The sequence below is a fragment of the Beta vulgaris genome, chromosome 8 (genome assembly GCF_026745355.1).
Source record: "Beta vulgaris subsp. vulgaris cultivar EL10 chromosome 8, EL10.2, whole genome shotgun sequence".
Taxonomy (NCBI): domain Eukaryota; kingdom Viridiplantae; phylum Streptophyta; class Magnoliopsida; order Caryophyllales; family Amaranthaceae; genus Beta; species Beta vulgaris.
This window is the reverse complement of record NC_079209.1, coordinates 59,214,771-59,242,669: the sequence shown is the minus strand read 5'-3', so window position 1 is coordinate 59,242,669 and position 27,899 is coordinate 59,214,771. Positions and strand designations below refer to the sequence as shown.

Genomic DNA, 27,899 nt, shown 5'->3' with positions numbered 1-27,899 from the left:
CTAGCATCCCATTTCTCTCCATTTTTTCTTGTTTACATGAGGAACATTGTAGTTGTTCCCTCCACCAACTTTCAATACCTCATTCATAACATATTGAAGAGATAACCAAACATTACTTAATGTGGTATGGTCTAGCTCATTAAAAGCTTGGTTGACAGCCTCTAACAAACTGTCAATGGTCTTTGGCATCTTCTTGTGCATGAGTGATTGAATGGATCTGAAAAATCCAAGGTCTAGGATGTTCAAGTCTGGACTATTGGGTGGTTGTTGGATTAAAATGAAAGTGAAGCCATTTTGTTGACAAACTGTTTGCCATTGTGGATCTTCCTGTGATATGTGTGCTTTGGCATTATCCTGCTGGATGTATATTGTTTTGGGGCCACCATCATCTTGTGGCCATTTTGCAATGATAGCTGGTATGATTTGCTCTATGAGCATGGTTCTAGTGACCCTCTGGTTCACTGATTCCACCACTTTGGTGACCATAGTTCCTCTTGCTCTGTTTTTTGATGACCTCTTTGCTGGCTCTTGGTAAGTGAATGGGAAAATGCCAATTTTCCCATCAAAAGTGCACTCGCCTTCTTCATTGTATCTTGGCCTCCCCACCACTGCTGTAAACATCACTTTTGGTATGAATTTGCTGCTGCTTGCTGCTCTGTACTGACCCTCCTCATCTCTGGCTAAGTACACTCTTTGAGATTTGTTACTAAGGTAAAACCATTTCTCATCCAAGTGCACAAAGTCATACATTGGGAAATATTTTCTCTTAGTAAGAGGACTATCTCCCATTAGTAACCTCAAAATCCATTGTAACCTGGTTAACTTATTGACATCCTTTAAACCAGGGTGCAATGGGTTTGTGTGTGGCCTAATTAGTCCCCTTTGCACCATTCTGTGGACAGTTGATTTTGAAACACCAATCAATGTGGCAAGATCTCTTATGCAAGATCTCTGCCCCATTGATAGTTTTGTTATGTCACTTGACTGAATTTGTATCCTCTTCCTACCACATAAATGCAGTCTTCCCTCAACACTACACCTTAACATGGTTTCTGAAATTTTTTGCTGCATTCCATATACGACTAACAGTTTTTGTTGCAACATTAAACTGAACTGCAGCAATTTGATGCTGCCATATTGCAATTACTTCCTTTGCTCTGTGAGAAGGAATAACAAGACTTGTAACTTGTTATCACTGCTGAGCCTGTTCCTCAGCTTATGATGAGCTGTGGCAGCTTCTTCATGTCTTCTGTTGATGCTGGTTGTGCCTCATTAATGTCCAGTTGAAGCCCAAGTGTTCCAAGTCCCCACCTCGGTGCAAAATTCATTGTCATGTCATCATAGTCATTGGTGACCAAGCATCATCAAATTCACTCTGAAGCATGAAGGAGCAGCGATGATGCTGAAGATTTTGTTTTTTTTTTTTTTGGTTTTTGGTTAAGTATGGTACTGTGTTTGTAATGAGGAAGTGAGAACAAAAAAAATGAAATGCCCTATATTTATACTGTTACCATGGCGCCAAAAGCAAAAAATTTGGCAACATCCTTAATTTAGTTGATGAGATTTACTTACAGCCGTTAGATTTGGCTTAAGAAACTGTGAATCTGTGTAATGGTATTTGTTGTGATTTTATTGTTGAGAGAAGTAAAATAAGATTTCATTGGCAAGTTGTTATACATGATTTGTCATTATGTACAGCAGTAGAAAGCAAAAACCTTTGAGCTTCAAGAGGATTAAAAGCTGCACGCCTAATCCAATACATCAGTTTTTTTTCTTTTTTTTTTAAACAAAAATTATGTGCTTCCCAATACAAGTGAATCATGGTACATTTATCCAATGAAGATTCCATTTGCCTTAATACCCGCGTAAAAACGGAATCAGGACTTATATTATGGGACGGAGGGAGTAGTAGTTATCGATGTAATAGTTATATAGCGGAAAGATTAGTGTAAGGAAAAACGTGTTTTTTTCAAGTTGAAGTCAAAGATTGGCATTAAAAATATGTTGAAGGAAATTGGTATGAAAATGTTGAGGAAATTTTATAGAAGCAACTTGATATATTAAGAGAGGTCGTTTTATGTTGATTAAGGGAGGTATTCAGTTTGAGCTTCACCATATACAGAAACTCTGTTGGATAATTTAGAGTATTTGGTTGATTGAGTTCATGTAACGTATAACTTGAATAACTTGGTTAAGGTGTCGTTGTTCAAGTTACGTTAAATATACACGTAGATTGTTTATGGTGTAATAAACAATAAGATTTGAAGGAATAAAGAAACCGCAAACAAGTACAAATGTTACTTGAATCAATATGTATAATGCATATTATGCTTGGTGGTTATAGCTAAGCATGGTGCAGCAAAGCAGTAGCATGTATACTCGCACATACTAGCACAAGCAGCGCACAGGCATCGAGCAGCATCGCAACGCACAGGCGAGCAGGCATCGCAGCGCACAGGCGAGCAGCATCGCGACTCGCGATGCTTGTCGCGACTCGCGACAGGCCCGCTCGCGACTCGCGAGCTCTGTCTCGACTCGCGACGAGAGCCTGTCTCTTGTCGTGGCTTTGTGCATTTTGTGCGGTTTTTGACGGTTTTGTTATTTTGCGTGTATAATAGTGGATTAGTACCACAGATGAAAGGAGTAGTTTTGCATAATATTTCTCTCAAAAACAAGCACTCTCTCTCAAGTCTAAGAGAAGATTAATCATCAAACACAAAACACAAATCTTATTCTCATTTTGACAAGATTCATACGAGCGTGACTCTTGTTGTTCTTCTTTGTATCTCGAAATTGAATTCCGTGCAACCCGTGCTTCGTATAGGGTCGGAATATCACTTTTGGGAAAGTGTCTAGTGTCTACACACGCCTAGAAGATTCATCATTTCATAGTATTCATCTTCTTAACCCTTATTCTTTTTCTAACAATCCAAAAGTGATATTTCTTGAAGATGGCTACGGTACGTGAAATGACTTCGAATTTTCAAAAACTTGAGAAGTTTGAGGGTGGGGATTCCGTAGATGGCAAAAGAAGATGCATTTTCTTCTCACTTCTCTTTCGGTGGCATATGTTTTGAGTACTCCAAAACCCGAGTTTGTGGAAGAGGAAACTTTGGAGGCCTCAAGGAGAAGGAACAAGTGGGAGAATGACGATTATATATGTCGTGGTCACATTTTAAACGGTATGTCTGACACTTATTTGATTTTATCAATTTTATGAATCCGCTAAAATGCTTTGGGATGACCTTGAGTCAAAGTACATGGCCGAAGATGCATCTAGTAAGAAGTTCTTAGTTAGTAATTTCAATAACTTTAAGATGAATGAAACAAGGCCTGTGATGGAACACTTCCATGAAATTCAAAGGATTTTAGGAAGTTTTAAACAACACAATATTAGTATGGATGAAACTTTTATTGTATCTTCAATAATAGACAAATTACCACCAAGTTGGAAGGATGTTAGAAATACTCTTAAACATAGGAAAGATGATATAAATGTGGAACAATTGGGTGCTCATCTTCGGATTGAAGAGGGCATTCGGGTTCAAGATGGACAAAGGAGGTAAATCCTAATTCTTCTACCATTAACATGGTGGAGGATGGAAAGTTCAAAGACTCAAACCCTAAGAAGAGGGCTAATAATTTCACCAAAGGCAACAATTTTAAGAAGCCTAAGAATGGTGGAGGTGTTCAACAACGTGGTTGTTGGGAGTGTGGCAAGCCCGGACACTTCAAAAAGGATTGCTTCCTATGGAAGAGGAAAATGAACAAAAAGAATGAGCAAGGTGGAGGGAAAGGCGAGTCTAGCCAATCCCAAGCCAAACAAGGATGATTGTTCATGGTATATCGATTCAGGAGCTTCAAGACATGTGTGCAAGGAGCGGTCTTCATTCAAAACCTTCAAGGAGGTGGACAATGGAGAAGTTCTATACATGGGGAATGACTCTACAGCTCAAGTTCTCGGTGTAGGACAAGTAGAGTTGGTCTTTAGTTCCGGCAAATCTCTAGTGTTAAGAGATGTTGTATTTGCTCCGGAACTTAGGCGTAATCTAGTGTCAGGAGCTATCTTGAATCGAATAGGTTTTAAAATGGTTTTTGAGTCGGACAAATTTATATTATCTAAGGGTGGTTTGTTTGTTGGACTTGGTTATTTGTTAATGGTATGTTTAAACTCAGCATTTCAAATGCTTTAGTAACAATGTGTGTGTTATTAATGATAATTCTTCTCTTTGGCATTTAAGACTTGGTCATGTTAATTATAGAAAATTATATTCTATGGCTAAGGATGATTTAATTCCTTCTTTTGATCCAAGTATTGAGAAGTGTAGAACATGCATGCTTACCAAAATAACTAGGTGTTCTTTCCCTAATAATGTGGAAAGAGATACTAAATTGCTTGATTTGTACATAGTGATCTTTGTGATTTTCATAGTACACCTTCTTTAGGAAACAAAAATATATAGTAACATTTATTGATGATCATTCACGATTTTGTTATGTATATCTATTGTCTACTAAAGATGAAGCCCTAGAAAAATTTGAGATCTATAAAAATGAAGTAGAATTGCAACTAAGTGACAAGGTTAAACGGTTTAGAACCGATAGAGGTGGTGAATTTCATAATCCTAGTTATTTCCAAGCTTTAGGAATATACATGAAACAACCGCGGCTTATACACCACAACAAAATGGTGTAGCGGAAAGAAAAATAGAACTTTACAAGAAATGGTAAATTCTATGTTATCCTACTCGGGTTTGAGTGATGGTTTTTGGGGTGAAGCGGTTTTAACCGCTTGTTACATCTTAATCGTGTTCCTATGAAAAAGAACAAGTTACCCCTTATGAATTATGGTACAAAGAAAACCAAATCTAAGTTACATTAGAGTTTGGGGATGTAGGGCAATAGTGAAAGTGCCGGAACCTAAACGTAAAAAGTTAGGTGAAAGAGGAGTTGAATGCATCTTTATAGGATATGCTTCTCATAGCAAATCCTATAGGTTCTATGTTATAGAACAAAACGACTTTTGGTCGGTTCACACTATTGTGGAGTCAAGGGATGCATTTTTGATGAAAATAGATATTCATCGGTTCCTAGACCAAAGGATATAACTCCAAGTACCGAAATTCAAGAAATTGATCAAAATGATGATCATGAGTTAGATGAACAAATTCTAGATGAAAATGTTGCATCTACATCAACTCAACCAAGGAGAAGTAAACGGGTTAGGAAAGAGAAATCTTTTGGCCCGGATTTTCATGTATATTTGGTTGAAGGATCAAGAGATAGTGTTTTGACTAAATTTCCATATGTCTATAATGTGGAAGGGGATCCTTTAACATATGATGAGGCCATGCAATCTCAAGATGCTTCATTTTGGAAGAAGCTATTGATGATGAAATGGACTCAATCATGGGGAATAACACATGGGTTTTAGCGGACCTACCTCCTAAATGTAAACCAATAGGGTGCAAATGGATTTTCAAGAAGAAAATGAAAATCGATGGAACTATTGACAAGTTCAAAGCCCGGTTAGTGGCACAAGGCTTTTCTCAAAAGCCGGGTATCGATTATTTCGATACATATGCACCTGTAGCTCGAATCTCCACTATAAGATTATTGATTGCCCTGCAGCAATTCATAATCTTGTGATCCATCAAATGGATGTCAAGACTGCGTTCTTGTATGGAGAATTAGATGAGGAGGTTTACATGAGACAACCGGTTGGATTTGTTGTCAAAGGTCAAGAACAAAAAGTTTGCAAACTAATTAGATCTTTGTATGGGCTAAAACAAGCACCTAAGCAATGGCATCAAAAATTTGATGAGGTAGTGTTGTCTAAGGATTCAAATTGAACAATTCAGAAGTGTGTATATAGCAAATTTGATGACAATGGTCATGGTGTTATGATTTGCTTATATGTAGATGACATGCTAATTTTTGGAACTGATTTATCCCAAGTTAGTGGACTAAATCTTTTCTATCGTCTAAGTTCTCAATGAAAGATTTGGGGGAGGCGGATGTCATTCTAGGAATTAGAATTAAAAGAAGCAAAGGTAAATTGAGTTTGTCTCAATCTCACTACATCGAAAAGGTTCTTAAGAAATTCGATGTTAGTGGTTGCTCTTTTGTGTCAACTCCAATGGACCCTAGTGAGAAATTACTACCTAATGTAGGTAGTGTCGTATCTCAACTTGAGTATTCAAGGGTGATTGGATGTTTGATGTATGAATGACGAGTACTAGGCCGGATATCGCATTTGCGGTAGGCAAACTTAGTAGGTATACTAGTAATCCTAGTGTACAACATTGGCAAGCTATTCGTCGTGTGTTAAGGTATTTAGGAAAAACCAAGGACTATGGTTTATCCTACAGTGGATATCCTTCGGTTTTAGAAGGGTATTCGGATGCAAGTTGGATCTCTAAAAAGAAGATCATCTTCTACAAGTGGATGGGTATTTCTACTTGGGGAGGTGCTATATCTTGGGCTTCCAAGAAACAAACTTGCATAGCGGATTCCTCCATGACTTCGGAATTCATTGCTTTATCTTCCGCAAGCAAAGAGGCGGAGTGGTTGAAGAATCTCATGATTGAGATTCCTTTGTTGCCAAAACCGATATCCCCATAGCGATTCATTGTGATAACGATGCTGCTTTGGCAAGAGCATATAGTCAAGTCTATAATGGTAAGTCAAGACACATTGGTGTGCGGCATAGCTACATCCAAGGACTTATCAAGGATAGTGTAATCACTGTTGACTATGTACGTACAACGTATAATCTAGCGGATTGTTTTACAAAGGCCTTGGCTAGAGATAATGTAAAGAGGATGGCAATCGGTTTAGGATTGGAGCCCCTCGAGAATCACGAATGAGGGAATCTTAACTTAACGCCCAATATGACGTTGGGTCTTAAGTTCAATAAGATTAATTTCTTCATTTAGATGATTGTAGAACTTTTATTCATCCTAAGTTTATAGTTCTATAACTGTGTTGATAAGGAGGTTGTATAACTTAATAGGTCTCTTGTTTATGCTTTTCACAGTAGCATGTATTTTAGAGATCTACCTATGTAAGTGTGAAGTTTAGCCGCTTCAAGGAGCTATTGGGGCATAGCTTTGATACACTTATGAATAGATATGGACACAAGGCTTTATGTGTCGGTTTATAATGAGTTTAAGTAAATTTATCTTGTGTGTATTGTATCTTCGGGTTTCCATTATGTATTGAAATTGGTTCAATCGTTATCGACACCAATTGGATACGGATACTTGGAATGTGTACTTTACTATATGAAAGTTCAAGTTTTATACACTTTCATTTACGCATGAGTGTTGTTTTTGATGATGTTTAGTGCTTATTATCTTTTAGAATACTCTAAAGGGGAGGATTGTTGGATAATTTAGAGTATTTGGTTGATTGAGTTCATGTAACGTAACTTGAATAACTTGGTTAAGGTGTCGTTGTTCAATTACGTTAAATATACACGTAGATTGTTTATGGTGTATAAACAATAAGATTTGAAGAATAAGAAAAACCGCAAACAAGTACAAATGTTACTTGAATCAATATGTATAATGCATATTATGCTTGGTGGTTATAGCTAAGCATGGTGCAGCAAAGCAGTAGCATGTATACTCGCACATACTAGCACAAGCAGCGCACAGCATCGAGCAGCATCGCACGCACAGGCGAGCAGCATCGCAGCGCACAGGCGAGCAGCATCGCGACTCGCGATGCTTGTCGCGACTCGCGACAGGCCCGCTCGCGACTCGCGAGCTCTGTCTCGACTCGCGACGAGAGCCTGTCTCTTGTCGTGGCTTTGTGCATTTTGTGCGGTTTTTGACGGTTTTGTTATTTTGCGTGTATAATAGTGGATTAGTACCACAGATGAAAGGAGTAGTTTTGCATAATATTTCTCTCAAAACAAGCACTCTCTCTCAAGTCTAAGAGAAGATTAATCATCAAACACAAAACACAAATCTTATTCTCATTTTGACAAGATTCATACGAGCGTGACTCTTGTTGTTCTTCTTTGTATCTCGAAATTGAATTCCGTGCAACCCGTGCTTCGTATAGGGTCGGAATATCACTTTTGGGAAAGTGTCTACACACGCCTAGAAGATTCATCATTTCATAGTATTCATCTTCTTAACCCTTATTCTTTTTCTAACAAACTCTGGTTGGGAGACTCATCCACTAAAATCAGTATGCGATCCGGATCGGACTCGAATGTAGTCGAGACAAAGCTCCGGTAAATCAGGTGGGCAACCAAAAAAAAATTGTAAAGTGCACATCGAGGACCTTAAGCCTAAGTCACTCCTCATCAATGATATGACAAATAAAAAAACTTGGCACACAGTGTATCAGTCATTAGTCAGTTTTAGACTCCGTTTGGTTGAGTGTAAAATGATTCTCATGGAAAACAATTTACAATGGAAAAAATAATTCCACAATTAGTTTTCCATTGTTTGGTTAAATATAAGAAAAATGAAAGGGGGAGTAAGGAGGTAGTTGGAGGCACGTGTTCATTAAAAACCGAAACGAAAAATCGTACCGATAATACCGAAAAATCGGTCTAAATGGGTGGTTACCATAACAACAAAAAAAGTTTAAACGGTATGGTTACCGAACCGATAAAATTAACAGTTAAACGGTACGGTTACGGTTGTGATTTTTGAGTGAATGGTTAACCGAATTACCAAAAAAAAATCTCTATTTGATTGTTGTGAAACATTTTCAAACAATTACATTAATTCTAATATTTGTTGTTAAGTTGCAACAGTTAAAGGAGATATGTAATTATTTGGAAACTCAAGTACTAATATAAACACTATAATTAGGAAATTGAGTGAATTCTTAGTGTTAATTATGTTTTCTAATGGATTTATTATCCACTTTATAATACATTTTATATTAGCATATATATAATATTAAAATATACAGTTTTTTCCACCATATACCCTTGATCTTTTTTTTTGCACCAATATACCCTTTCAAATTTTGAAATTCACCATATACCCCCCACTTTTCAAAAAATACATTGACTTACTCTTTTGACTAAAGGTGTTAGATTTCCGTTAATCATTAACCCCTTATCCCCCTCTAACCCTAATTAACGAAACTAAATCTACCCATAATCCTCACCGTAACCCTAACCCTAACCATTTTTAGATTGATTTATAATATAAGCATAAGCACATGAAATTTGAGCTTTTTGACATTGTTACTGGAAGTAGCATTGTTCATAATTTGAATATTACTATTGTCTATTGTCTACTAACCATTTTTCTAATATTGTTGAATTACAACATGTCTTTATTTCATCTTTTCCAATGAATTCAAAACTAGCCTAATTATAGAATACAAGGTTGACAATATTTGTGATTTACAAATTCTTTTAAGGAACTAATTTCAAAGAAATTTATTTCTACATAATCAATTTTTCGGCAATATGATATGATTTATTTAAATTCGACAAGTAATCAATCTCAATTCCATGATCGGTTAATTATTATTTATTGAGTAAATTTATATCTAATAAACAAATTACATGTCTAATATTTTTTTTACCGAATTATTATAATGTGCATAATTGGTAGAATTTGTGATTTAAATATTTTGTTAGCAGCTAACTTCAAATCTATATATATCTTCATAATTAATAATTATTCATAATACCACATAGAATTCATCAATATTTGTGTTACATAACATAGTTAAATTAAATTTTAAAATAATAATTACTTTTATTAGGTGATGATCCAATATTTAATTGTATTATTAATGCAGAGACAGATAATCCTTAGTTTAATTCAAATTTTCACTGATCATATGATCTATCAATTTTATTCTAACCTATGTACTTTAGCTATTTAGCATAACAAAATTGATGTATATGATATAGTAATCAATTAAAATTAAAATTCTCATAATCGATATCTAGGGGATAGAGAGGAAGATGGAATTATCATATATAAACTTAGATATTAATATATTGATTAAAGGAATAATCTAGAGGAGGTCCTGACTGACTTTAATTGCGTTGTATACACTATCCAAATCCAAAAAAGGTGGAAGGTTGTTCTTAAGACTATAACCATGAAGAAAAAATTAATCTAAATCCAAAATTACAGCCATGATATATAATTTTTTTTTTGTAATGGTAAGAAAAAACAACATTTGAAAACCATCTGCTCCCGCTTGAGGCCAGATAAATTTATAATAAATTTGTGTTTTAAGACTTGAATCCATTACATCTTATTTGACACATATATACATTAACTAAATACTATACAGTCTCATGTTTCTTAATATATTAATAAATAAGTAGTCTAAATAAAAATGCGTTAACCAACTACTCTACCATCTATCCCTTCAAAAGAACTTCATACAATTTTCGTTTCTCTCACACATGCCAAATCAAATATAAAACTAGTTTGTAGGCTCGGACTATACCCCATAAATTTATTATTTTTGTTATTAATATTTACTTTAAAATAATATCACCAAATATCATCTAAAAAAATTAAAAAATGTACAAACTTGAAGTATTAAACATTTACTTTTTTTTTTGTTGTACATCCTTCTACTATTTCGGTGTGTCTGGTTCATTTTATAAAAGGAAAGGAAGAGAAGAGAAAGGAAGGAAAGAGAAAAGAAAAGAATGGAAGAGAAAGAAAAAAAAACCCATAACTTCCCATGTTTGGTATACATTTTCTCTTTCCTCTCAAATTCTCCCACTTTTGAGAGGAAAGAAAAGTAAAATTTTATTAAAGAGTCTTTAATTTCAATCCCTCTCATTTCTTTTTACCTAATTTTTTTTTAAATTGGAAAGTAACATATTTCCTTCTCACTTTCCTTCTTTTCATTCCAAATTCTTCTTACCAAACAAACTGTTAGACAAACTTTTACTCCCTCCGTCCCAATTTATTTGCTACATTTTGCCATTTAGGTGTGTCCCAATTTATTTGCTACATTTGCAACTATTTCTATATATAGTACATAGGTCTCACACTTTATTTACAAATTTGTCATCACTCCCTCCTTGGTTTTTGTAAATATTTCCATATATAGTACATAGGTCCCACAATTTACCTATTTGTTTTTTTTGTTAATTCTTGTTATGGCAATGGTCCCCACTCCCCACTCCTTCCTTGGTCTTTGTGATAAAGTAAATGTAGCAAATAATTTGAAACGGAGGGAGTACTTAATTTCAGAGAAAACTTGTAGTGTAGATTTCTGTGAAAAAAAATAATCTGAAATTTCGTATTTTCTCTCTCCTCTTCTTCTTCCTCGTGCTCGAATTGCAGAAGCTCGTTCCAGGTTCTTCCTTTGTTCAGACGATTTTTGTTATTGTTGCGAATTTTGGTGTGAAATTGCCATTTTTAGATCTGCTTCATGTGATTATTCATGCCATTGTTTGTATGCGGTTGTTATTTTTTTGTTTCATGAACTCAACCTATTTTTTCTTTATCTCATATACTTGGTTATTTCATGTTTTTATGAATCGAATTTCTGGTTATAACTTGTTAATTCATGTTTGTTTGTTTCATGGAACTAAATGATAACAAAATTTATGTTACAATTTGTAGATGTGCATATTTTCATGCCATTGTTCACTTGTTCTTGATTAATTCATCAGATCAATTTTTCAAGTGTTGTCATCCCCGGGCCCTGGGGGACGCCCCTCCTGCCCTCGCTCAGGGACGGGCCTTAGCTACTCCTCGTCGACGACTGTCGCCTGAAGCCCACGAACCCCTTTGGTTGGTAATGTCTTTGACATTGTTCATCACTCTTAATAATTCAGACTATTCAGTTCATGATAAAGTATAAATCATCCTTGTACATTGTACTTTCCTTCTAATTATCTGGTGTCAATAGAGTTTTTTTGTTGCTCAATTATGTGGGATGTAGCTTGTATCTTTGAGCAATTGAGCTCTTGTCAAATTTTTAAAGACATAGAAGATGGGATAATCTATTCATATATGATATTTTGAATTCCTGTTAACAAAAAAGAAGTTAATTAATAGTTTCAGTGTCAATTTTACCTCAGACATTGTTAAACAACTCCCTTTTATATGCACTTTTAGGGAAAATAAAAAATGTGGTTTGGTTTTGGCTTGTTTAGAAAGATGAATTTTGAGGTGTGTTTGTGAATTGTGTGCGTCTATGTAATAGAGATTAGAGATATAGAAAGGAGGAAAGAGGTGTTATTTTTGGGTCCAAATGTTTTAATACTGGTCATGACAGAACTTATGTCTTAATCTTTCTTGGATAGTAGCAAGTGTGGTATTATCATAGTATGGATTGATTCCATGAACTAACCCCAGTTTGATTAGATTATGCTTCATCTTTGAAAGTGTTTGTTTTATTAGTGATGCTTTACGATACATAAGTTTTATAATAAATACATATGTGGAGACTAGTCTCGACCTGTTCTTTCATAAGTCCTACCTTATCCACACGAACAAGGGTTTAGATTCTGAGCTTTTGGATACCACGCCACACACCTCATCTAGGACTCGTAAATTAGTGATATATAGATATTCATATAGATCAAGATGGCTATTGTAACACCATTTTGATTCAATTGTGCTGCAAGCTAGATATTGAATTAAGAAATTTGAAGGGAATGAAACAAATGGCATATTTATACAGGACTATAACTTATTGAAATTAATAAAAACAATGAGAAAAAAGAAATGAAAAGAAGGTAGCAAATAATCCTTGGAGGGTCATTTATGATAGATGACCTTCCTAGGGGGTTATTTTATGATAGATGATACCTCTCTTACAGGGTCATTTATGATAGAAGACCCCTAAACAACCAAACCTACAAAAGAAAAAAAAATTTCCCACCCTCTAGGACGTTACTATTTGGAGGGATTAAATCTTGAATAGTATGACCATAAATTTGAAATTACAAAAAGTTTGAGTACTCACCAAATGATTGTTATTGTTGTTTATGGAATTACCATGCATACTGAAGCTTGATTAAAACGATGTGGTTCTAAGGAAACTAACTCCATGGAGAAAAAAGTGTCTATAGTAAGGACTGTGGGAGTATTAGATTTTGAAGTTTAACTTATAAACAACTTGAACAAAGGATAAGTTTTTATCATGAAAATCTATTATAGATTATCCTTACTATAGTAGAAAGTTCAATAATAATGTGATAATAATAGATTTACCATCATGATTTCCTTAAAAACAAAAAATATGATAATTTTTTTCTAAAAAAATCTTCACTTTCCATTCAAACATGAAAAAACTTGTAGTTCAGACAAAAACATTTTGAGAAGCTAAAGAACATCTTTGTGTGAAGATAAAGGGTGAAGTGATCAACAGTTGTGATGAAATTGGAAGCTTTAGTGTTAGAAGTGGTTCCAGACTTCCATCATCCACCCATCTATGCTGTTGGCTAAGTTTTATTAATTTTCCCCCCTTGAGCATAAAGTTCTTCAAACTAGAAGGAGGGCAGAGTAGGAAAGTAGAACCTTAATTTGTTGTATTTAACCTTTTTTTCCCCACTATTGCCTCTCTGCTTCTGTTTTTAGGGGGTTTCACGTTTATTCCTTCGCCTCATTTCCTTGTTGTTGCTTTAAGCTTATGTTGTGACTTTGTGAGTATCTTCTCTCCGAATTTTTCGCTGCGTTTATGGGCATTTTTCAGTGATTACTAATTAGTTTTATATTTTGAATTGATATTTCATACTTGAATAATTGGACTGATTGGATATTTATATGGTGTACTTCAGTACTTGATAGTTGATAAATTGTTCATTTTCAGAATTTTATAATACAATTATTGATCATTTTTGTGTGGGTCGTTAGAAATTCAAATTTATATAGTTTTAGTTTTTGGTTTTTGGTATGTGGGATGGATGTGGCTTTAGTTAACTGTTGTTAACTGAATAATGGAAATATGATGAAAACGTGTTGCCTTGTTTTGGCAATTGTTAGGCCAAATTTTGTGAAGAATGAGGAGTTTGGAGCATCTTTATGATGTAATCCAATAAGTTATCTCCCTAGTTAATGGTTATAAATTCATATTTGAACAATTTCGAACCCACATAGATGAGATCCTGGATGAGCATTGAGATGTCTTAAAGTTTGGAACTTGTCTGTGATGTTTCCTTGGTCTTTCTTGAATTGGGCAATTTGAAGAAGTCTTTTATGTAGTGGTTTTGGGATTCATCTGAGTTTTCGGGATTACTGGCACGGCTCCATTGCTAAGTTTTGTTCATGGTTTATCTGTTGACATTTTTGAATTGATATATCGTGCCTATTTTGCTATTCCTAATTCAATGCTCAATTGTGCAGGTCAATGCATAATGGACTGGTTCTTACTTGTCCTGTCTGCTTTTGTCCTTTGGATCGCCTCTTTGTGTATAATTTATTTTCCGTCCAAAGTTCAATACTTCACCACTGGTAGGTGCATCCTTTATCAAATTTATATCTCATATTGTCATATATATCATTGAAATCCATCCCTCTTTATTACTTGGTGAACTAGATAGAATGATAAAATATTTGTTTTGCATATACTATTAAATTGAGACTATAGGTTTGTATCGGTTTATTCTAATGTTTACAAATTACAATTAATCTGTAGCTCTTGTGATTTTCTTTTTCTGTTTAAAACGATGTTTGAAGAAGTTCTTTATCTGCTAAGGTGACACCCTACACAAGAAGGCTGTATTACTCGTAATCGCACATCCTGATGATGAGTCCATGTAAGTCAATCTGATTTTCTATGAGTCATGTCCATCCTGAAAACTAGAAGAAGCATCTGAGTTTGCATTATCCTTTATTACTTCTTGGTGCATTACACAATAAACCTGTACTATTATATATTGTTACTTATTAGCTTTTTTTTACTATTTTGCCAGGTTCTTCACTCCGAGTTTAAACCATCTAACGTCGAGAGGGCATAATGTTCATATCTTATGCTTGTCCACTGGTAGTGCACTTTTTCTCCAACTTAAGGACTATGGCTATGTTTTTTTTGCCCACTTATTCAAGAACTTTTTATTTATTGAAATTAGATCAAACGTCAGCCAGACTCACAAGCATGTATCGACATCACATTTTGACTTTCTTACTTAGCTTAAAGTCACAGAGGAGTTGTAGCTATTGATTGTAATGAACCAGCTCAAACTAGTGATCAAAACTGAGAGATTTAGGATAGAAACGTGAGATTAAGGTAGAAAGAAGAAGGATTAAGGAAAAAACAAGCAAGATATGACTGAATTAATGCTAATCAAGGTGACTAATCACCAATTTTAGCCTCGCCATACTTTCAAGAGGAATGGCACTCTCCCAACCTACAAGCTCCTAATTACTTTCCACAATATTCAACATGTTTTTCTCTTTCCCTGTAGTTATATCAGATTTGCCTATGCTTTCATCTAACTAACTAGCTGCCTTCCTCCTCAAACTCCCTACTCCCCTAGGCTAGTGTATTACATTGATGTGGACTTTTAGCATTATTCTTGCCTGTATCGGTTTAAGTGAGATGGCTACTTTAGTTCTAGATCTTGAATGTATCATGTGGCTTTCAATCATGTCCAATATACTAGAAGTAGCTCTGGCCCTGCCTAAGCTGTGGTTGTTTGAGGCCTAGGAGGGGAGGAATGTATACCTTTTATCCCCGAGCTTTTGCTGAGTATATTTGTGCATATGTTTTCATTTTGTCAGACGTCTGCTTTTGTTCTTCTCCACGTTGACTCATTCAACTTCTTATGAAGGCAGAGGATCTATGTGGATGATAACTAGAGATAGAATCATGACTCTTGCAGCCATCCCCATACTATTGGGATTAAGGCTTTGCCGTTGTTGCTGTTGTGTTGCTTTTGTTCCCTTCTGCTTAATATTCTGTATTTGGCAATTTTAGTACAAAATCCTTATCTTGTGCAATTAACTTTCTTCGTTCATATAGGTAATGCAGACAGGATGGGAAACATTAGGAAAGATGAGCTCTACAAGGCTTGTGCTGTCCTAAAGGTAATCTATTGTAGGCATATTGCTATTCTAGCTATGCACTACCTAGAAGTCAAAACCTGAACATTTTCCCTCCCTCGTCATTTCTACTAATTCTAATGCTTGTCTTCCATAACAGTGTAGTTAGTAATAAAAAGAAGGATTCTTCATATTGCTTCTAAGTTTGATGCTTGGTGATAACTTTTGAAGAATGTGGTTTTACTGGTTTCGACCTTGTTCAATAATATATTCTTTGGGCTTGACTATTGTTTTTTTTGCAGGTTCCCCTGAAGCAAGTGGAAATCCTCGACCACCCAGAGCTTCAGGTTTGAAAAGTATATTATCTTTAATATTTTGCCTATATGAAGTACAATAGTACTACTAAGTGGTACTCTCAGATGTTAAAAGTATTTTCTTGATATGATTAGGATGGATTTGGCAATGTGTGGAACCACACCTTAATTGCTAAAATTGTTGAAGATAGCATCAGAACTCATGGCATTGATTTGGTGAGATCTTGTTCCTATCTTTTGGGTGTTCGAATGTCTTCACAACCTAATTTCTCTGTGTGTATCCCTTTTGGTATCATTGGAAAGGGATGCTGATCGGTTTTTTGTTTATTTACTTTTAAAAGGTTGTGCGGCTCCTCCAGCGCTGCTTTTGTGAATTTGACTTGTGATGACATTTGCAGGTAATTACCTTTGATAGCTATGGGGTTTCTGGCCATTCCAATCACCGAGATGTACATTTTGGTATAAGGTGAATAACCAGGCAGACATAAATGTGATTCTTAGGCTCATTTTGGTAGTTTCCATTTCCAACCAAAATTTTAGATGTTTCCTTGGGTTGTAACAGAAAGCTTTTACTTGATCCTCAATGGAGTAGCTTCGAGGCCTGGCAATTGGTAAGTTTCAGAATTTCGTTTTTTTGGTGGTGTTGTACTGCATTTGAGTTGTGGATGAAGGCAATGGAGAACTCCTTACGAAGAGAATATAAACATTGAGTATATTATTGATAGTTTTCACTCTCTTGTTGATGTTGCCAGGATAGTACAAGTATATTGCGCAAGTATAGTGGACCACTTGATATCTGGGTATCTATCTTTATGGCCTGGTGTCTCCCTGGTACGAAACAGTTCTGTCTACTTAACGAGCATCCTGCTAAGAGCTTTCAAGCGATGGCACAACACATGAGCCAGTGGGTTTGGTAGGTGTTCTATGACATCTCCCATTTCATTTTAGAGGGTGAAAGATATTCTTGGTTTATTCATAAAACTGAGAAATAATTGTTCTCCCGTTCACTTTTTCCCGCCTTTTTCAACTCAAAAGCCATTACTTAAATTGTCCGATTCAGCTATTCTATGAAAGTAGGCAATATATCCCACACGAGTACCCCAATAGGGCATTGCCTAATTTTGCGTTCTTCTCCAAAGAAACATTTTGTTCACTAGAAAGGATATGTTTGCATACATTTGTGATTTGACCCTCTTGCTCGATAGGATCATAGGAGCCTTGGTGATCATTGAGTCGTTGCATTTGTTTATTTTTTCTTTCCTTCAGAAGCTTTATTCTCCTTTCTCTGATGGTTCTTATGAATTTCAGGTTTAGGAAGCTATTTGTATGTTTTTCCAGTTACACATATGTGAATACGCTTCTAAGGATCGAGCTCTGAGGTACTATGGCTTGACCTTAGTTTAGGTTCCCTTTCATGTACCTTTCTCGCCATAAAGTTTGAAGTTTGTCATGATAAAGGTGCAGTTTCGTGTTGTGCTGCTAGATGCATCAAAATGGATGACATTTACTATGAATTTGCCTCAAATTTGTTAGTGATAGCAAGATATCCGTCGTGGAGATTGAAGGAATCCGTAAGTTTACAGATATACCCATTAAATCCTGTCTTTGGACTGTGCATGGATCCAACCTCCGAGGCTCCGACATTGTGTGAACACTAAAGCTTTTTATTAGGTTAAAATCTTGGAAAATCTTTGTTGTGACTCGGACACTTAAACACATACTTGAATCCGAGAGACATTGCTTTTTCTTACAGAAGAAGTACAGAAAAAGGGAAGGGGGTGAAGATAGCTGGGTAAATTTGTTTGGTGCCGTGCAACTAGGGAAAGAACAAATTTGGTCGCAAGGTATGGACTATGGATAATTGTTGTGTAGAGATTAAGATGCTGATAAAGTAGCTGTCACAAACATTAGTGCAATTGTGCTGCCTTGGTGCTTTGCTTCTTGTGATGTATTATATGGACTTATTATATAATACTTCCTCTGTTTTATTTTAAGTGTAACATTGGAGCATGTTACAACAATTTAAGACGGGAGAAAGACGAAGAGTTTTAAAAAGGGTCCTCCGATGTGTTAGGAGAGAAAAAGAAAATATACAGCCAAAATGTTTTGCGATTGACATTGCTTAGAATTCTCACCTCCAACTTTTAACACTATAGATTTACTCTGTCCAGAATAAGTAGGCAAATTGTCCTTAACTTTTTATGATTAAGGATATTATACAATTTTACGTGAAGACTGATTGGGTAATTTATTATATTCCCTCCATAAAAAAATATACTTTCTCCGTTTTATAATACTTGCTATACTTTCTATTGTGGAAAGTTTCACATTACTTGCTACATTTTTTTTGGCAACAAACTCTCTCTATCTCTCTTCTCTAACATGGGTCCATTTTTTTTTTTACTCTCTACCTCTATCTTCTTCAAAAATTGTCTACGAGTCCGTGAATTGAGAAGTGTAGGTGTGTAGCGAGTAATATGAGATGGAGAAAGTATGTATTATCCTAAATAGTGGGTTTGACTACTAATTTCTAATATATGACGACTAAATTCATAATACTGTCCTTTAAAGAAAATCATATTACTGAACATTACAGCAAAATGCTTCTTTTGTTTTTTAGGATAGTAGATTGCAATAGAAGATGTCAAAGCCAACGTGATCCTCGTGGGGTACATAGATAAGATGTCTAAATCATCGTTTGGCAGGCACACGCTGAAATGCAGCGGCTATAACTAAGGGTTAGCAAACAAGTTGTGATTGTGACTTGTGAGGTCGGGTTGGGTAGGGTTTGTGTTCTGTTCGATTAGTTGAATTTTGTAAACTCAAAATATATATGATAAATGGGTTGAAAATTTCAATTACCCTAACTGATCCATTGTTAAACAAGTTTTCGTACAATTTATATACTTATAATTTAATACATACCTATGTGTATATAGAGTTTCTCGGCATAATTATGTCATCTCTATATATTATTTTATGTATTCAACAAGATGACACATGAATAAATGATTTTAGGGAAATTAGTTACATATGAATAAAACAGGTCAAAACAGGTAATTTCGAGTTGAGAATGTTAGCTCTAAGGGCCTGTTTTCCTTAGCTTATTTTCAGTTTAGTGCTTCAGTTGCAACTAGTTCGGTTTAGTTTTAGGCACTTCAGTTCAGTTCCTAATTTATTTATTATTATTAATATTAGTTATAATCTAATTTAATTCAATTCACTTCAGTTCAGTTGCAATCAGTTCTATTCAGTTCAATTGTTTTATGTCGAAAAAAACATGCCCTAAGTCTCTAACTTAACCATATTGATTGAACAAGTTAATTTTACTAACCCCCTTATCTCACTGGTCAAAAATCTCAATTCTAATGTGCTTATTTCACGTTATGTTTAAGTTGGAATTATGATTCAGCTTTTGCCAATTATAAGGGTTTGTCCTATTCACTTTTTTTTTGCTTTTTTTTTTCCCTATTTTTCTAATTTTTTTTTGAATCTCTCTTATTTTCTTAAAAACTTTTTCTTATTTATTCTAAAACTAAATTGAAGAAAACAAACTCGAATTCTTTAGGGAAAATTTCAAAAAAACTACCTTTTATAACAAACATTTTTCAAAAAGCAACCTTATACAACACCTTTTTTCAAAATATTACCAATTGACCGCTAAATGAGGGTTTAATCATCCATAACAAGTTCATTGCTATTTATTGTAGGCACCGCTGACAACCCACATAGGGTGTCGAATTACCCCGCATTTCATTTTCTTCTTAACCAGCAACCCCTCTCGCTAGCTTCTCTCTCCTCCATTTTTGTTCTTTTTTTTATTTGTTGTCCCACTGGTAACAACACATATGACTGCTCTTATTTAAGAGTCAACATCGACAAAAAAAAAGTCAAATGGTAGTATATTGAAAATGTTATATAAGGTTCTAGTTTTTTAAAAGAAATTTTTTATTAGTTTTTTGAAAAAAATTATGTTATAAAAGGTAGTGTTTTTTTAAAAAAATTCCCAATTCTATAAGCAAGTAAGCAATCTTTCTGCAACAATGGATAAGCAAATTTATAGCATCCCTATATATTTGCCACGTGGCAGATAGGGTAGCACTAGCACCAGCACCAAACCAAGTTCCTCCTTTATATACCTTCCTTACGTTCCCTCCTACTATCACAAAACAAAACTTCCAAAAATTCTATACTACATATAGATATACTAGTAATGGCAGTAGCAGCAACAACGATGGCAGTCACCTTGGTGCCAAAACACCAAACACCAGGGATGATAGCCGCATTTCCTACTAACGTCGGCCAAGCCGTGTTTGGGTTGAAGGCAGGTGCTCGAGGAGGAAGGATAACGGCAATGGCTACCTACAAGGTGACCTTGATCACACCCGAGGGCACCAAGAAAATCAATTGCCCGGATAACGAGTACATCTTGGATGCTGCTGAGGAGCAGGGATTGGACTTGCCCTACTCATGTAGGGCAGGCGCGTGCTCTTCATGCGCCGGTAAGGTGACAAGTGGTAGTGTAGATCAATCTGATCAAAACTACTTGGACGATGACCAAGTGAGCGAAGGGTGGGTACTTACTTGTATAGCTACCCCTACTAGTGATGTTACTATTGAGACTCACAAGGAAGCTGAGCTTATGGATTAATGCATTTTCAGTTTTTGTTGTATGTATCCTACTCATAGTTGTGGGTTATATTAGATGGAGGTGTTTACTTCCTAAATAAGTTATGGTTACTAATTTGTGAAAAGTACCATGCTTAATAAATTAATACACTCTTTTAGAACAATGTCCTACTTGGGCTACTTCATGTTGTTTAGGGACGTAAAGAATCAATTACCTACGTGATCTAGGTTCTCTCTACTTAATAAGCTTTTATTTTAATGGTTTATGGCAACATAAATATTGAATGATGTATGTTATTTTGGTGGCAATAAATTGAATATTTGCCTACAATATTATCAAACATAAAATTGATAGTTGGAGTTTGATGGTGATCTATATTCTATAAGACTATTTTGGCCTTGTTTGGTAATTGGCTGGAAGCTGTTGGTTGTTGGCGGTTTGAGTTGGCTTGTTTGACTGACTGTATCACGTGGCTGATTTTATAAATATGTTTGGTAAATGTTGTTGTTGGCTATTATATGTAAAATGACCTAAATACCCTTCATTTAATAAAAATGTAGATGTGATAGAATTTGTAAATTCATAGATTAATTAGGGGTATAATGGTACATTGGTTAATAAAAAGCCAAAAGCCAAAAGCTCGTTTAAAAGCCACTACAAAAAAGCACTAACCAAACAAATTTTTTGGCTGTTTGACCAAAACAAAAAGGTGTAATACTCCGGCCTCTGTTTTCGTTTCCATGGATTCCCCCCTACCTCTGCTGGACCGTCTCTCCTCTCAGCGCCACCGCGGCACAGTTGTTTATTCGTCAATTAAAATTTTGGAAGGAACAAACAAGTAAGGCTAAAGCACACAGTATGTTTATATCTCTAAAACTACAATGTAGGAGTAATGCTCTTTGATCTGGCATAGCTTATACTCATCATGATATAAGTATTATTTACTAAATCTAATAATAACATTGAATGAATATTTCAATGAGTATCTGGTACCAAAGATAATACTCTGAAATTACATTACAATCAAATCAACTTCCAACTCCCTGATCAACCATAACATAAACACTAGTAGGAGCTGGCACACTCGACTCGATCACCACTCGATTTTCCGACACATTACGCAAAGCGTAATTAGGGAATGAATTACCACTTGTACTTAATGTGTACTGTACATGTTTTATAAGGTTTGGAAACAAAAGAATCCCATTAAAATCAGCAGTCCAAGAACTTCCATTCCCTTGGACTGCTACCTTTGCAATAGTAGACTTCACATTCATTCCTTTTACACTATTCCGATCAATCAAAATCTGATCCACATCTCCAAAACTCCCATCTAACTGCACGATATCAATTCCGTTACCTGAACCGGAGAAAATATTGTCTGCAATGTTGACTCCATTAGCCACACCCTTAACGGACTTAAACGAAATGAAGGCATCTCCCAAGAAAAAGTTGTTAGTTATAATCAGTTGAACAGGGTCCTCTGCAACAATGCCTGTATAATCAAGATAAGAATTTACTATCCTTGTTTGTGTTAGACCAGCTAACTTCAAATAGATACCTGTTCCTCCGAATCCGGTTGCTTTGTTATAGCAATGGATCCCGGATAAAAGATTGGCCTGACCCGAAACTGTTATTCCGGTATCAGCTGAAAAAATTACTACATCAGTAACAACATTGTCATTTCCTGTAAGGGTAATTCCTGTGCCTGTAAAGTTTCTTTCCCCGGAATCTTTTCCTGCTGTTATATGTTGGCCTAGGAATGAATTTCTGATCAGAGTTTCGTGTCCGCTTTCGACATGAATGCCTTCTGAAGTAAAATGGACAATGTAGCAATTGTCTATGCTAACTCTGAGTGAGTTTATAACTGCAATTCCACCACCTTTAAAGTTGGAATCTAACATAATGTCTCTGAATGTTATGTATTCAAAGTTGTAGGATGATGAAGAAGTGCTAATCTTTTGGTCTGATGATGAAGTTGTGTTTTCTTTATTGTTTTCAGAAGAAGGTGATGATGATGATAGTTCAATGAGATATCGATCACTTGCAAAATTGTCTGATGCTCGTAGAGTTCCTCCATGTATCTGTTGAGCAATATTATAAGGCAACACTTAGTCATCGTCCAATTAAACAAGTTAACAACTCGACGATCTCGCTGGTTAAGGGCCTGTTAGACAACAACTTATGGACTAACTTTTAGCGTTTTATAGTATGGACTGAGTTTGTACCTTACATCCAAGAGTATTTCTTTTGTTGCTAATTTATCACCATGTAAAACTTCAAATGAGCAATATGCAAAACATTACCCTTGTGCATGCCACACAGTCACACACCCGTATATGGTAGGCTTAAACTCTAATAGAGAGTAGTCGTATATTACACATAAATTCTAATATATTATCGACTTAGATTTCACAACTAATAGTACCATCCAATAGTCAAAGTTTTTTTAATTTCAAAGTTTATGTTTGCATCAAACAAAATTATAAAACACTAAATTTGAATAGATGAAGCTTTTGGCTACGTTTTCTTTTAATTCGGTAATTTACCGGTCCAAGCAGGCTTGGCCCTCATGAGATAGGGGGTAAGAAGGGAATCCCAACCAAGGAAGCTTTCAGAGACTGGAAATTGAGGATTTATACCCAGAAGCATAAATCCACACAAACACCCCAAATTTAGAGTTGATGAGAATCGAACTCCCGACCATGAGGTTGGGAGGTGGATTGGAGCTCCCACACGATTCTCTTTTGGTTACGTCTTTCAATAGAATGAGCAGTTAACTAAATGCATGCGATGCTAATTACAAAAGTTCGGTGTCTTTTAGGTGGAATTTGAGCCCAATAATGTGCTTACAAAAGAAGTTTGAATCACTCTCAAGTCTCAACTGTTACTCCATTATAACGTTTTTTTCAATATAGTAGGTCAACAATTAATTTTCCTAGGGAATAGAATGCATACAGCATACTATAGGAGGTGGGTACTTTCCAAGTTTCCATGACAAATTGATCACGGCATGCTTGATATAGTATTACACACCCTTTTTGAGAAAGATTAAAAGAAATTAAAGGGATGATCTTACTTTTTGGAAAACAACATTAATAATCTCAATTATGTCCCTCTTCTTTATAGAGTTTCAATAATAGATGAATTAATTAATCTCAACTTTAATAAAGATTTTTTTTAACATCAAGAAAAGATTAATAAAATTTTTACGAATTAGTATTATTTTATGGGAAAAGCTATATGCATCCCTAAGGGTTGTATATAAGAAGCTAAAAATGAAAATAAGTTGCATTAATTGATCATTTGTTGCATCGGTTGATGCAAAAAAAATTCATAAATTCACAACTTATTTCCATTTTAAGTAGTGTATTTATGTCCTATATGCAGCCCTTAGCATAATCCCTTTTTTTTTTGATAATTTGTTTCATTTCATTCATAAAAATTCAAAATAAAGTTATGAGCAACATCAAAACACGAAGACTGCACACCCTAACAAAATGTTCGTCTATTTAGAAGTGTTTATTTAAAATTAAGCATACGATGCTTGAAAGAGTATTGATATTTGTCCGAGTTATAGGAAAACTTGGAAAGTATTACGCCTATTTGATAATTACTTTTCAAGTTTTCTTATAATATATACTTTTCAATAAAAGAAATGTGAAATCTTTTTAATTTATTACATGTAGTAATAACAAACGGAAAGTGTACCATTTTTTCTTGAAATTTATTTAATGTAATTTGAAAAACAAGCATTTAATAATTTATACTTATAAGTAATTAAAAAAATTAAGATTAGGATGTGCATTGAAGATTTTGCACATTCCAAAAGTAAAAAAAAAAAAATGCGTTTGCTACTTTTTGGTTATTCCATACACAATGGAAATTAATTTTGATGGTCATTTTCTAAATACTCAAGTTTAAAGATAATAAATTTAGTTTGTGTTCAATGTTAAATTCAAACTAGGGTTTGTAACCTAAATTTACATGCTTCAAATTTTAAACGATCAAATACAAAATATGATCTGAATCGATTTAAACCTTAGTCATAATCAACTAAATTTTACTCAAATCGAATTAACTCGAGCCAAACTATTTCATCTCTACCTAAGTCATGCATATATTTTCCATTCCACATACAAACGTGGAAAATAAAATTCTTATGTCAACCATAACCATCATCATGGAATTATAGCATAGAAATTAGAAGATCAAGAAATTGTGTTCTCAAAAACAGTAAAAATGCGAAAGACAAAAGGACCTAAATTTGACTCAAGAGCTTAGTCATATATGTACAATAAGTCCAAGAACCAACTAACCTAGAAAAAACACCAATGTTTTTGTCAAATACTAACACATTGATAGAGTCACACAATTAGGAAAAGACTAATCAAATTATATTCTAGATTCAATTTTGCATAAAACAAAGTAAAAAGAGGACAATAAGGTAAAAGTGACATACCAAAACATTTCCAAGGTTGATGGTTGAAAATTGGAGAGGACGACTAATTAAGTAAATTCCACCATCAAGATTAATTTCTACACCACCAAGATTCTTAATACCATCCATTAAAAATCCATTGCTTATTCCCTCACTAACATCTTTAAATGCCTTAAGAAGTGCTTCTGTGCTATCCGTTTTTCCTGTTGGATCCGCCCCATATGATGTTACATGGTATGCTCGTGAGCTTGTTGTCGTCCCCTATATTTAATAATCCGGAAAATATTAAGTACGATCATTTTGCAGTTCACATAACGCGATTACTTTATCTATGGCTAAAACATGTACTATCTTCGTTCTTTATTGATGTTTCTAGTTGGAATATTTTTTAGATTAGAAAAAATTAATAAAAGGAATATGAGGAAGCTTTGGAGCAATAGTAACAAATATTTTTGTATTTCAAGTATAAATTACTTATAATTCAACTAAATATACCATTAAAATCGTGTGAATATAAATTATTCTTCATGCATCATACTTTGTGCAATTTGTATAAAGTTTTTGGACTATCAAACTTAAGTTTTTGCCATCGTTCTTAGAAAATAGTAAGTGCCAATTTTATAATTTTACTTTAGAGTGAACTCCACTCCCTACATTTCCTTTGTCCCCTTTACCATGATCTGTATGTAAGCTATTCTTCTTTTATTACATAATCAAGTACTAAAATTTTACATTAATAAAAATTACATACTTCATTTCGAATTAATCGCAACAATCAACATTTTGCACTATTGACAGTATATGCTTTGACTAAGATTTGAACTTTATACATAATGAAAAACATAGTCAAGTTGAATCTTGTTAGATTCATCTCGTTAAATATTTTCGTAATATCAACATTTTATAATTTTTACATATATATTATAGTAGATATTAACCGTCAAAGTTATGTCTCGACAAGTGTAAAAAGTGAATTGTTGCGATTAAATAGAAACGGAGGAAGTATATGACTTTACAAGGTTAAAAAAAAAAACTTAGATGACCGTACAAGTAAACATTGTTTCTTTTGTTTGAATTTACGACTTGTGCAAAAGCAGTAATGTAGATTTTAGATCACTAGATCTCAAGTTATATGGGACCCACGTGATTTTACTAACTAAGATAGTTGACGACATTCAATAATAAACATCATTCCGATAAAAACTACTCCATCCGTCTCTAAATAGAGTGCCCATTTCTTCTTAATACTGTGCCAAAAAGAAATCGACAATCTATTTAGGAACAGATGGAGTACATTGATTAAGATAAAAGATGAAGATACAAGTTTTAAAAAAAATGACTGCAAAAATTTACCTGAGAAGGAGTAAAAGTAGGAGAAGGAGAAATCAATGAAGAAGGTGAAGCAGCAATAGATTTCTTGAAAGCTTGCATTTTTCTTACAAGATTAGTACCATGATAATCATGCAAAAAACGACCACCTGGAAACTGATTAGCCATTGAAGTAGCTCCATAAACTTCAATCACCATAAGATGACTCATTAATTCTATGATAATCACACAATTAAGGAACAAAAGAAGAGCTTTAGTTGTCATTAATGATCCTTTCATTCTCTCTTTTTTTTTCTCTTCTTTTTTTGTTTTGTTTCTCACAAAGAAGAGAACAGAGAAGTTAAGAGAGATGCATTTGTTTTATAAATATATATGTGTGTATTAGGGGAGAAAGAAAAGGAAGACATGGAAAGAAGAGGGGCTAACTAATATGAGAAAATTAAGCAAAGAATATGGAATTAACACTGCTTTTCATATTAACTCATACATATAGCACCTTTGGTCTGTTTTAGACTTTTTTGTGTTGTTGTTTATAATAAAATGGCTAACTTTATGAAATAATGTTTTGTTTGGTAGATCTTCAACCTCTAGATTTTTTTCTTGTAAGTTGTGCACTTTTCCTTGTGCATTAATTTTCCTCTCTTGTTTTGTCATGATCTCAAAAGTAATCCCTCCCTCCGTTTTCTATTAGTTTATCCCTTTCTTTTGCAAAGAGTTTTCGGAAAAATAATGTTGTGAGTCATAGAAAGAAAGAGAAACTATTATTTTATATTACAGTTGAATGTATGGGTGATGAAAAGTTTGTGGTCCTATTCCAAAAACAGCAAAAAAACAAATGAGTAAACTAATAAGGGACACCCTTCAAAAAAATACAGAGAAATTAATAGAGGAGGGAGGGAGTAATTAGTAGTGTCATTTACCAAGAACCAACTTCCTGCTTTATGATTATATAGCTTTACAAGTGGCGAGACATACATGGTTGGTTGAGTATGATGCAAATCAAATAGAAGTGTAAAAGTTAATTTCATGAAAAAGGTATGACTAAGACAAGTGGACAAAAAAAATAATCTAGTTGGGAGTAAAACTAGTTAAAGCCATAACTGTTGTAGTATAATTGTATAAATTGGGTAAGACCTGGCCCAGTTAATCAGTGGAGCGGGTCCTGTTGGGTAGACCACTAGATTATATATGTACTAGATTCAAAGGAACACAATGCATATAGCTAGTTA

General features: G+C 34.5%; 4 protein-coding genes across 12 annotated transcripts; 2 read left to right on the top strand and 2 right to left on the bottom strand.

Moving 5' to 3' along the window:
• Window positions 1-960, bottom strand: LOC104903065 (uncharacterized). Its single transcript, XM_010691040.2, has one exon. It carries the CDS (start codon window positions 958-960, stop codon window positions 1-3), a length of 960 nt encoding a protein of 319 aa, XP_010689342.2.
• A 10,246-nt stretch (window positions 961-11,206) lies between these two features.
• Window positions 11,207-23,220, top strand: LOC104902233 (uncharacterized). 9 transcript variants are annotated; one of them, XR_007268682.1, is made up of 14 exons: window positions 11,207-11,319; window positions 11,639-11,763; window positions 14,319-14,426; window positions 14,671-14,731; window positions 14,888-14,958; window positions 15,937-16,001; window positions 16,259-16,303; window positions 16,406-16,486; window positions 16,669-16,736; window positions 16,833-16,881; window positions 17,023-17,183; window positions 17,579-17,649; window positions 17,735-17,841; window positions 18,024-18,270. XR_007268682.1 is itself a non-coding variant. In XM_010689936.3 (13 exons), exons 3-12 carry the CDS (start codon window positions 14,330-14,332, stop codon window positions 17,646-17,648), a joined length of 768 nt encoding a protein of 255 aa, XP_010688238.2. In that variant the 5' UTR covers window positions 11,207-11,319; window positions 11,639-11,763; window positions 14,319-14,329; the 3' UTR covers window position 17,649; window positions 22,903-23,220. The 9 variants fall into 9 exon arrangements, 6 of the variants coding, with proteins under 6 accessions (XP_010688238.2, XP_010688239.2, XP_010688237.2 ...); XR_007268681.1 differs by having other exon boundaries at window positions 17,729-17,841; XR_007268680.1 differs by lacking the exon at window positions 18,024-18,270 and adding an exon at window positions 22,903-23,220 and having other exon boundaries at window positions 17,579-17,841.
• On the top strand, window positions 20,346-21,063 carry LOC104902235 (ferredoxin-2). The gene has a single exon (XM_010689939.4). The coding sequence runs from the start codon at window positions 20,484-20,486 to the stop codon at window positions 20,919-20,921; it is 438 nt and encodes a 145-aa protein (XP_010688241.1). The 5' UTR covers window positions 20,346-20,483; the 3' UTR covers window positions 20,922-21,063.
• On the bottom strand, window positions 21,827-27,231 carry LOC104902236 (polygalacturonase QRT3). Its single transcript, XM_010689940.4, has 3 exons — window positions 26,695-27,231; window positions 25,363-25,602; window positions 21,827-22,984 (listed from the first exon to the last, which is right to left on the bottom strand). Exons 1-3 carry the CDS (start codon window positions 26,947-26,949, stop codon window positions 21,929-21,931), a joined length of 1,551 nt encoding a protein of 516 aa, XP_010688242.1. The 5' UTR covers window positions 26,950-27,231; the 3' UTR covers window positions 21,827-21,928.
• Between the last annotated feature and the right edge of the window lie 668 nt (window positions 27,232-27,899).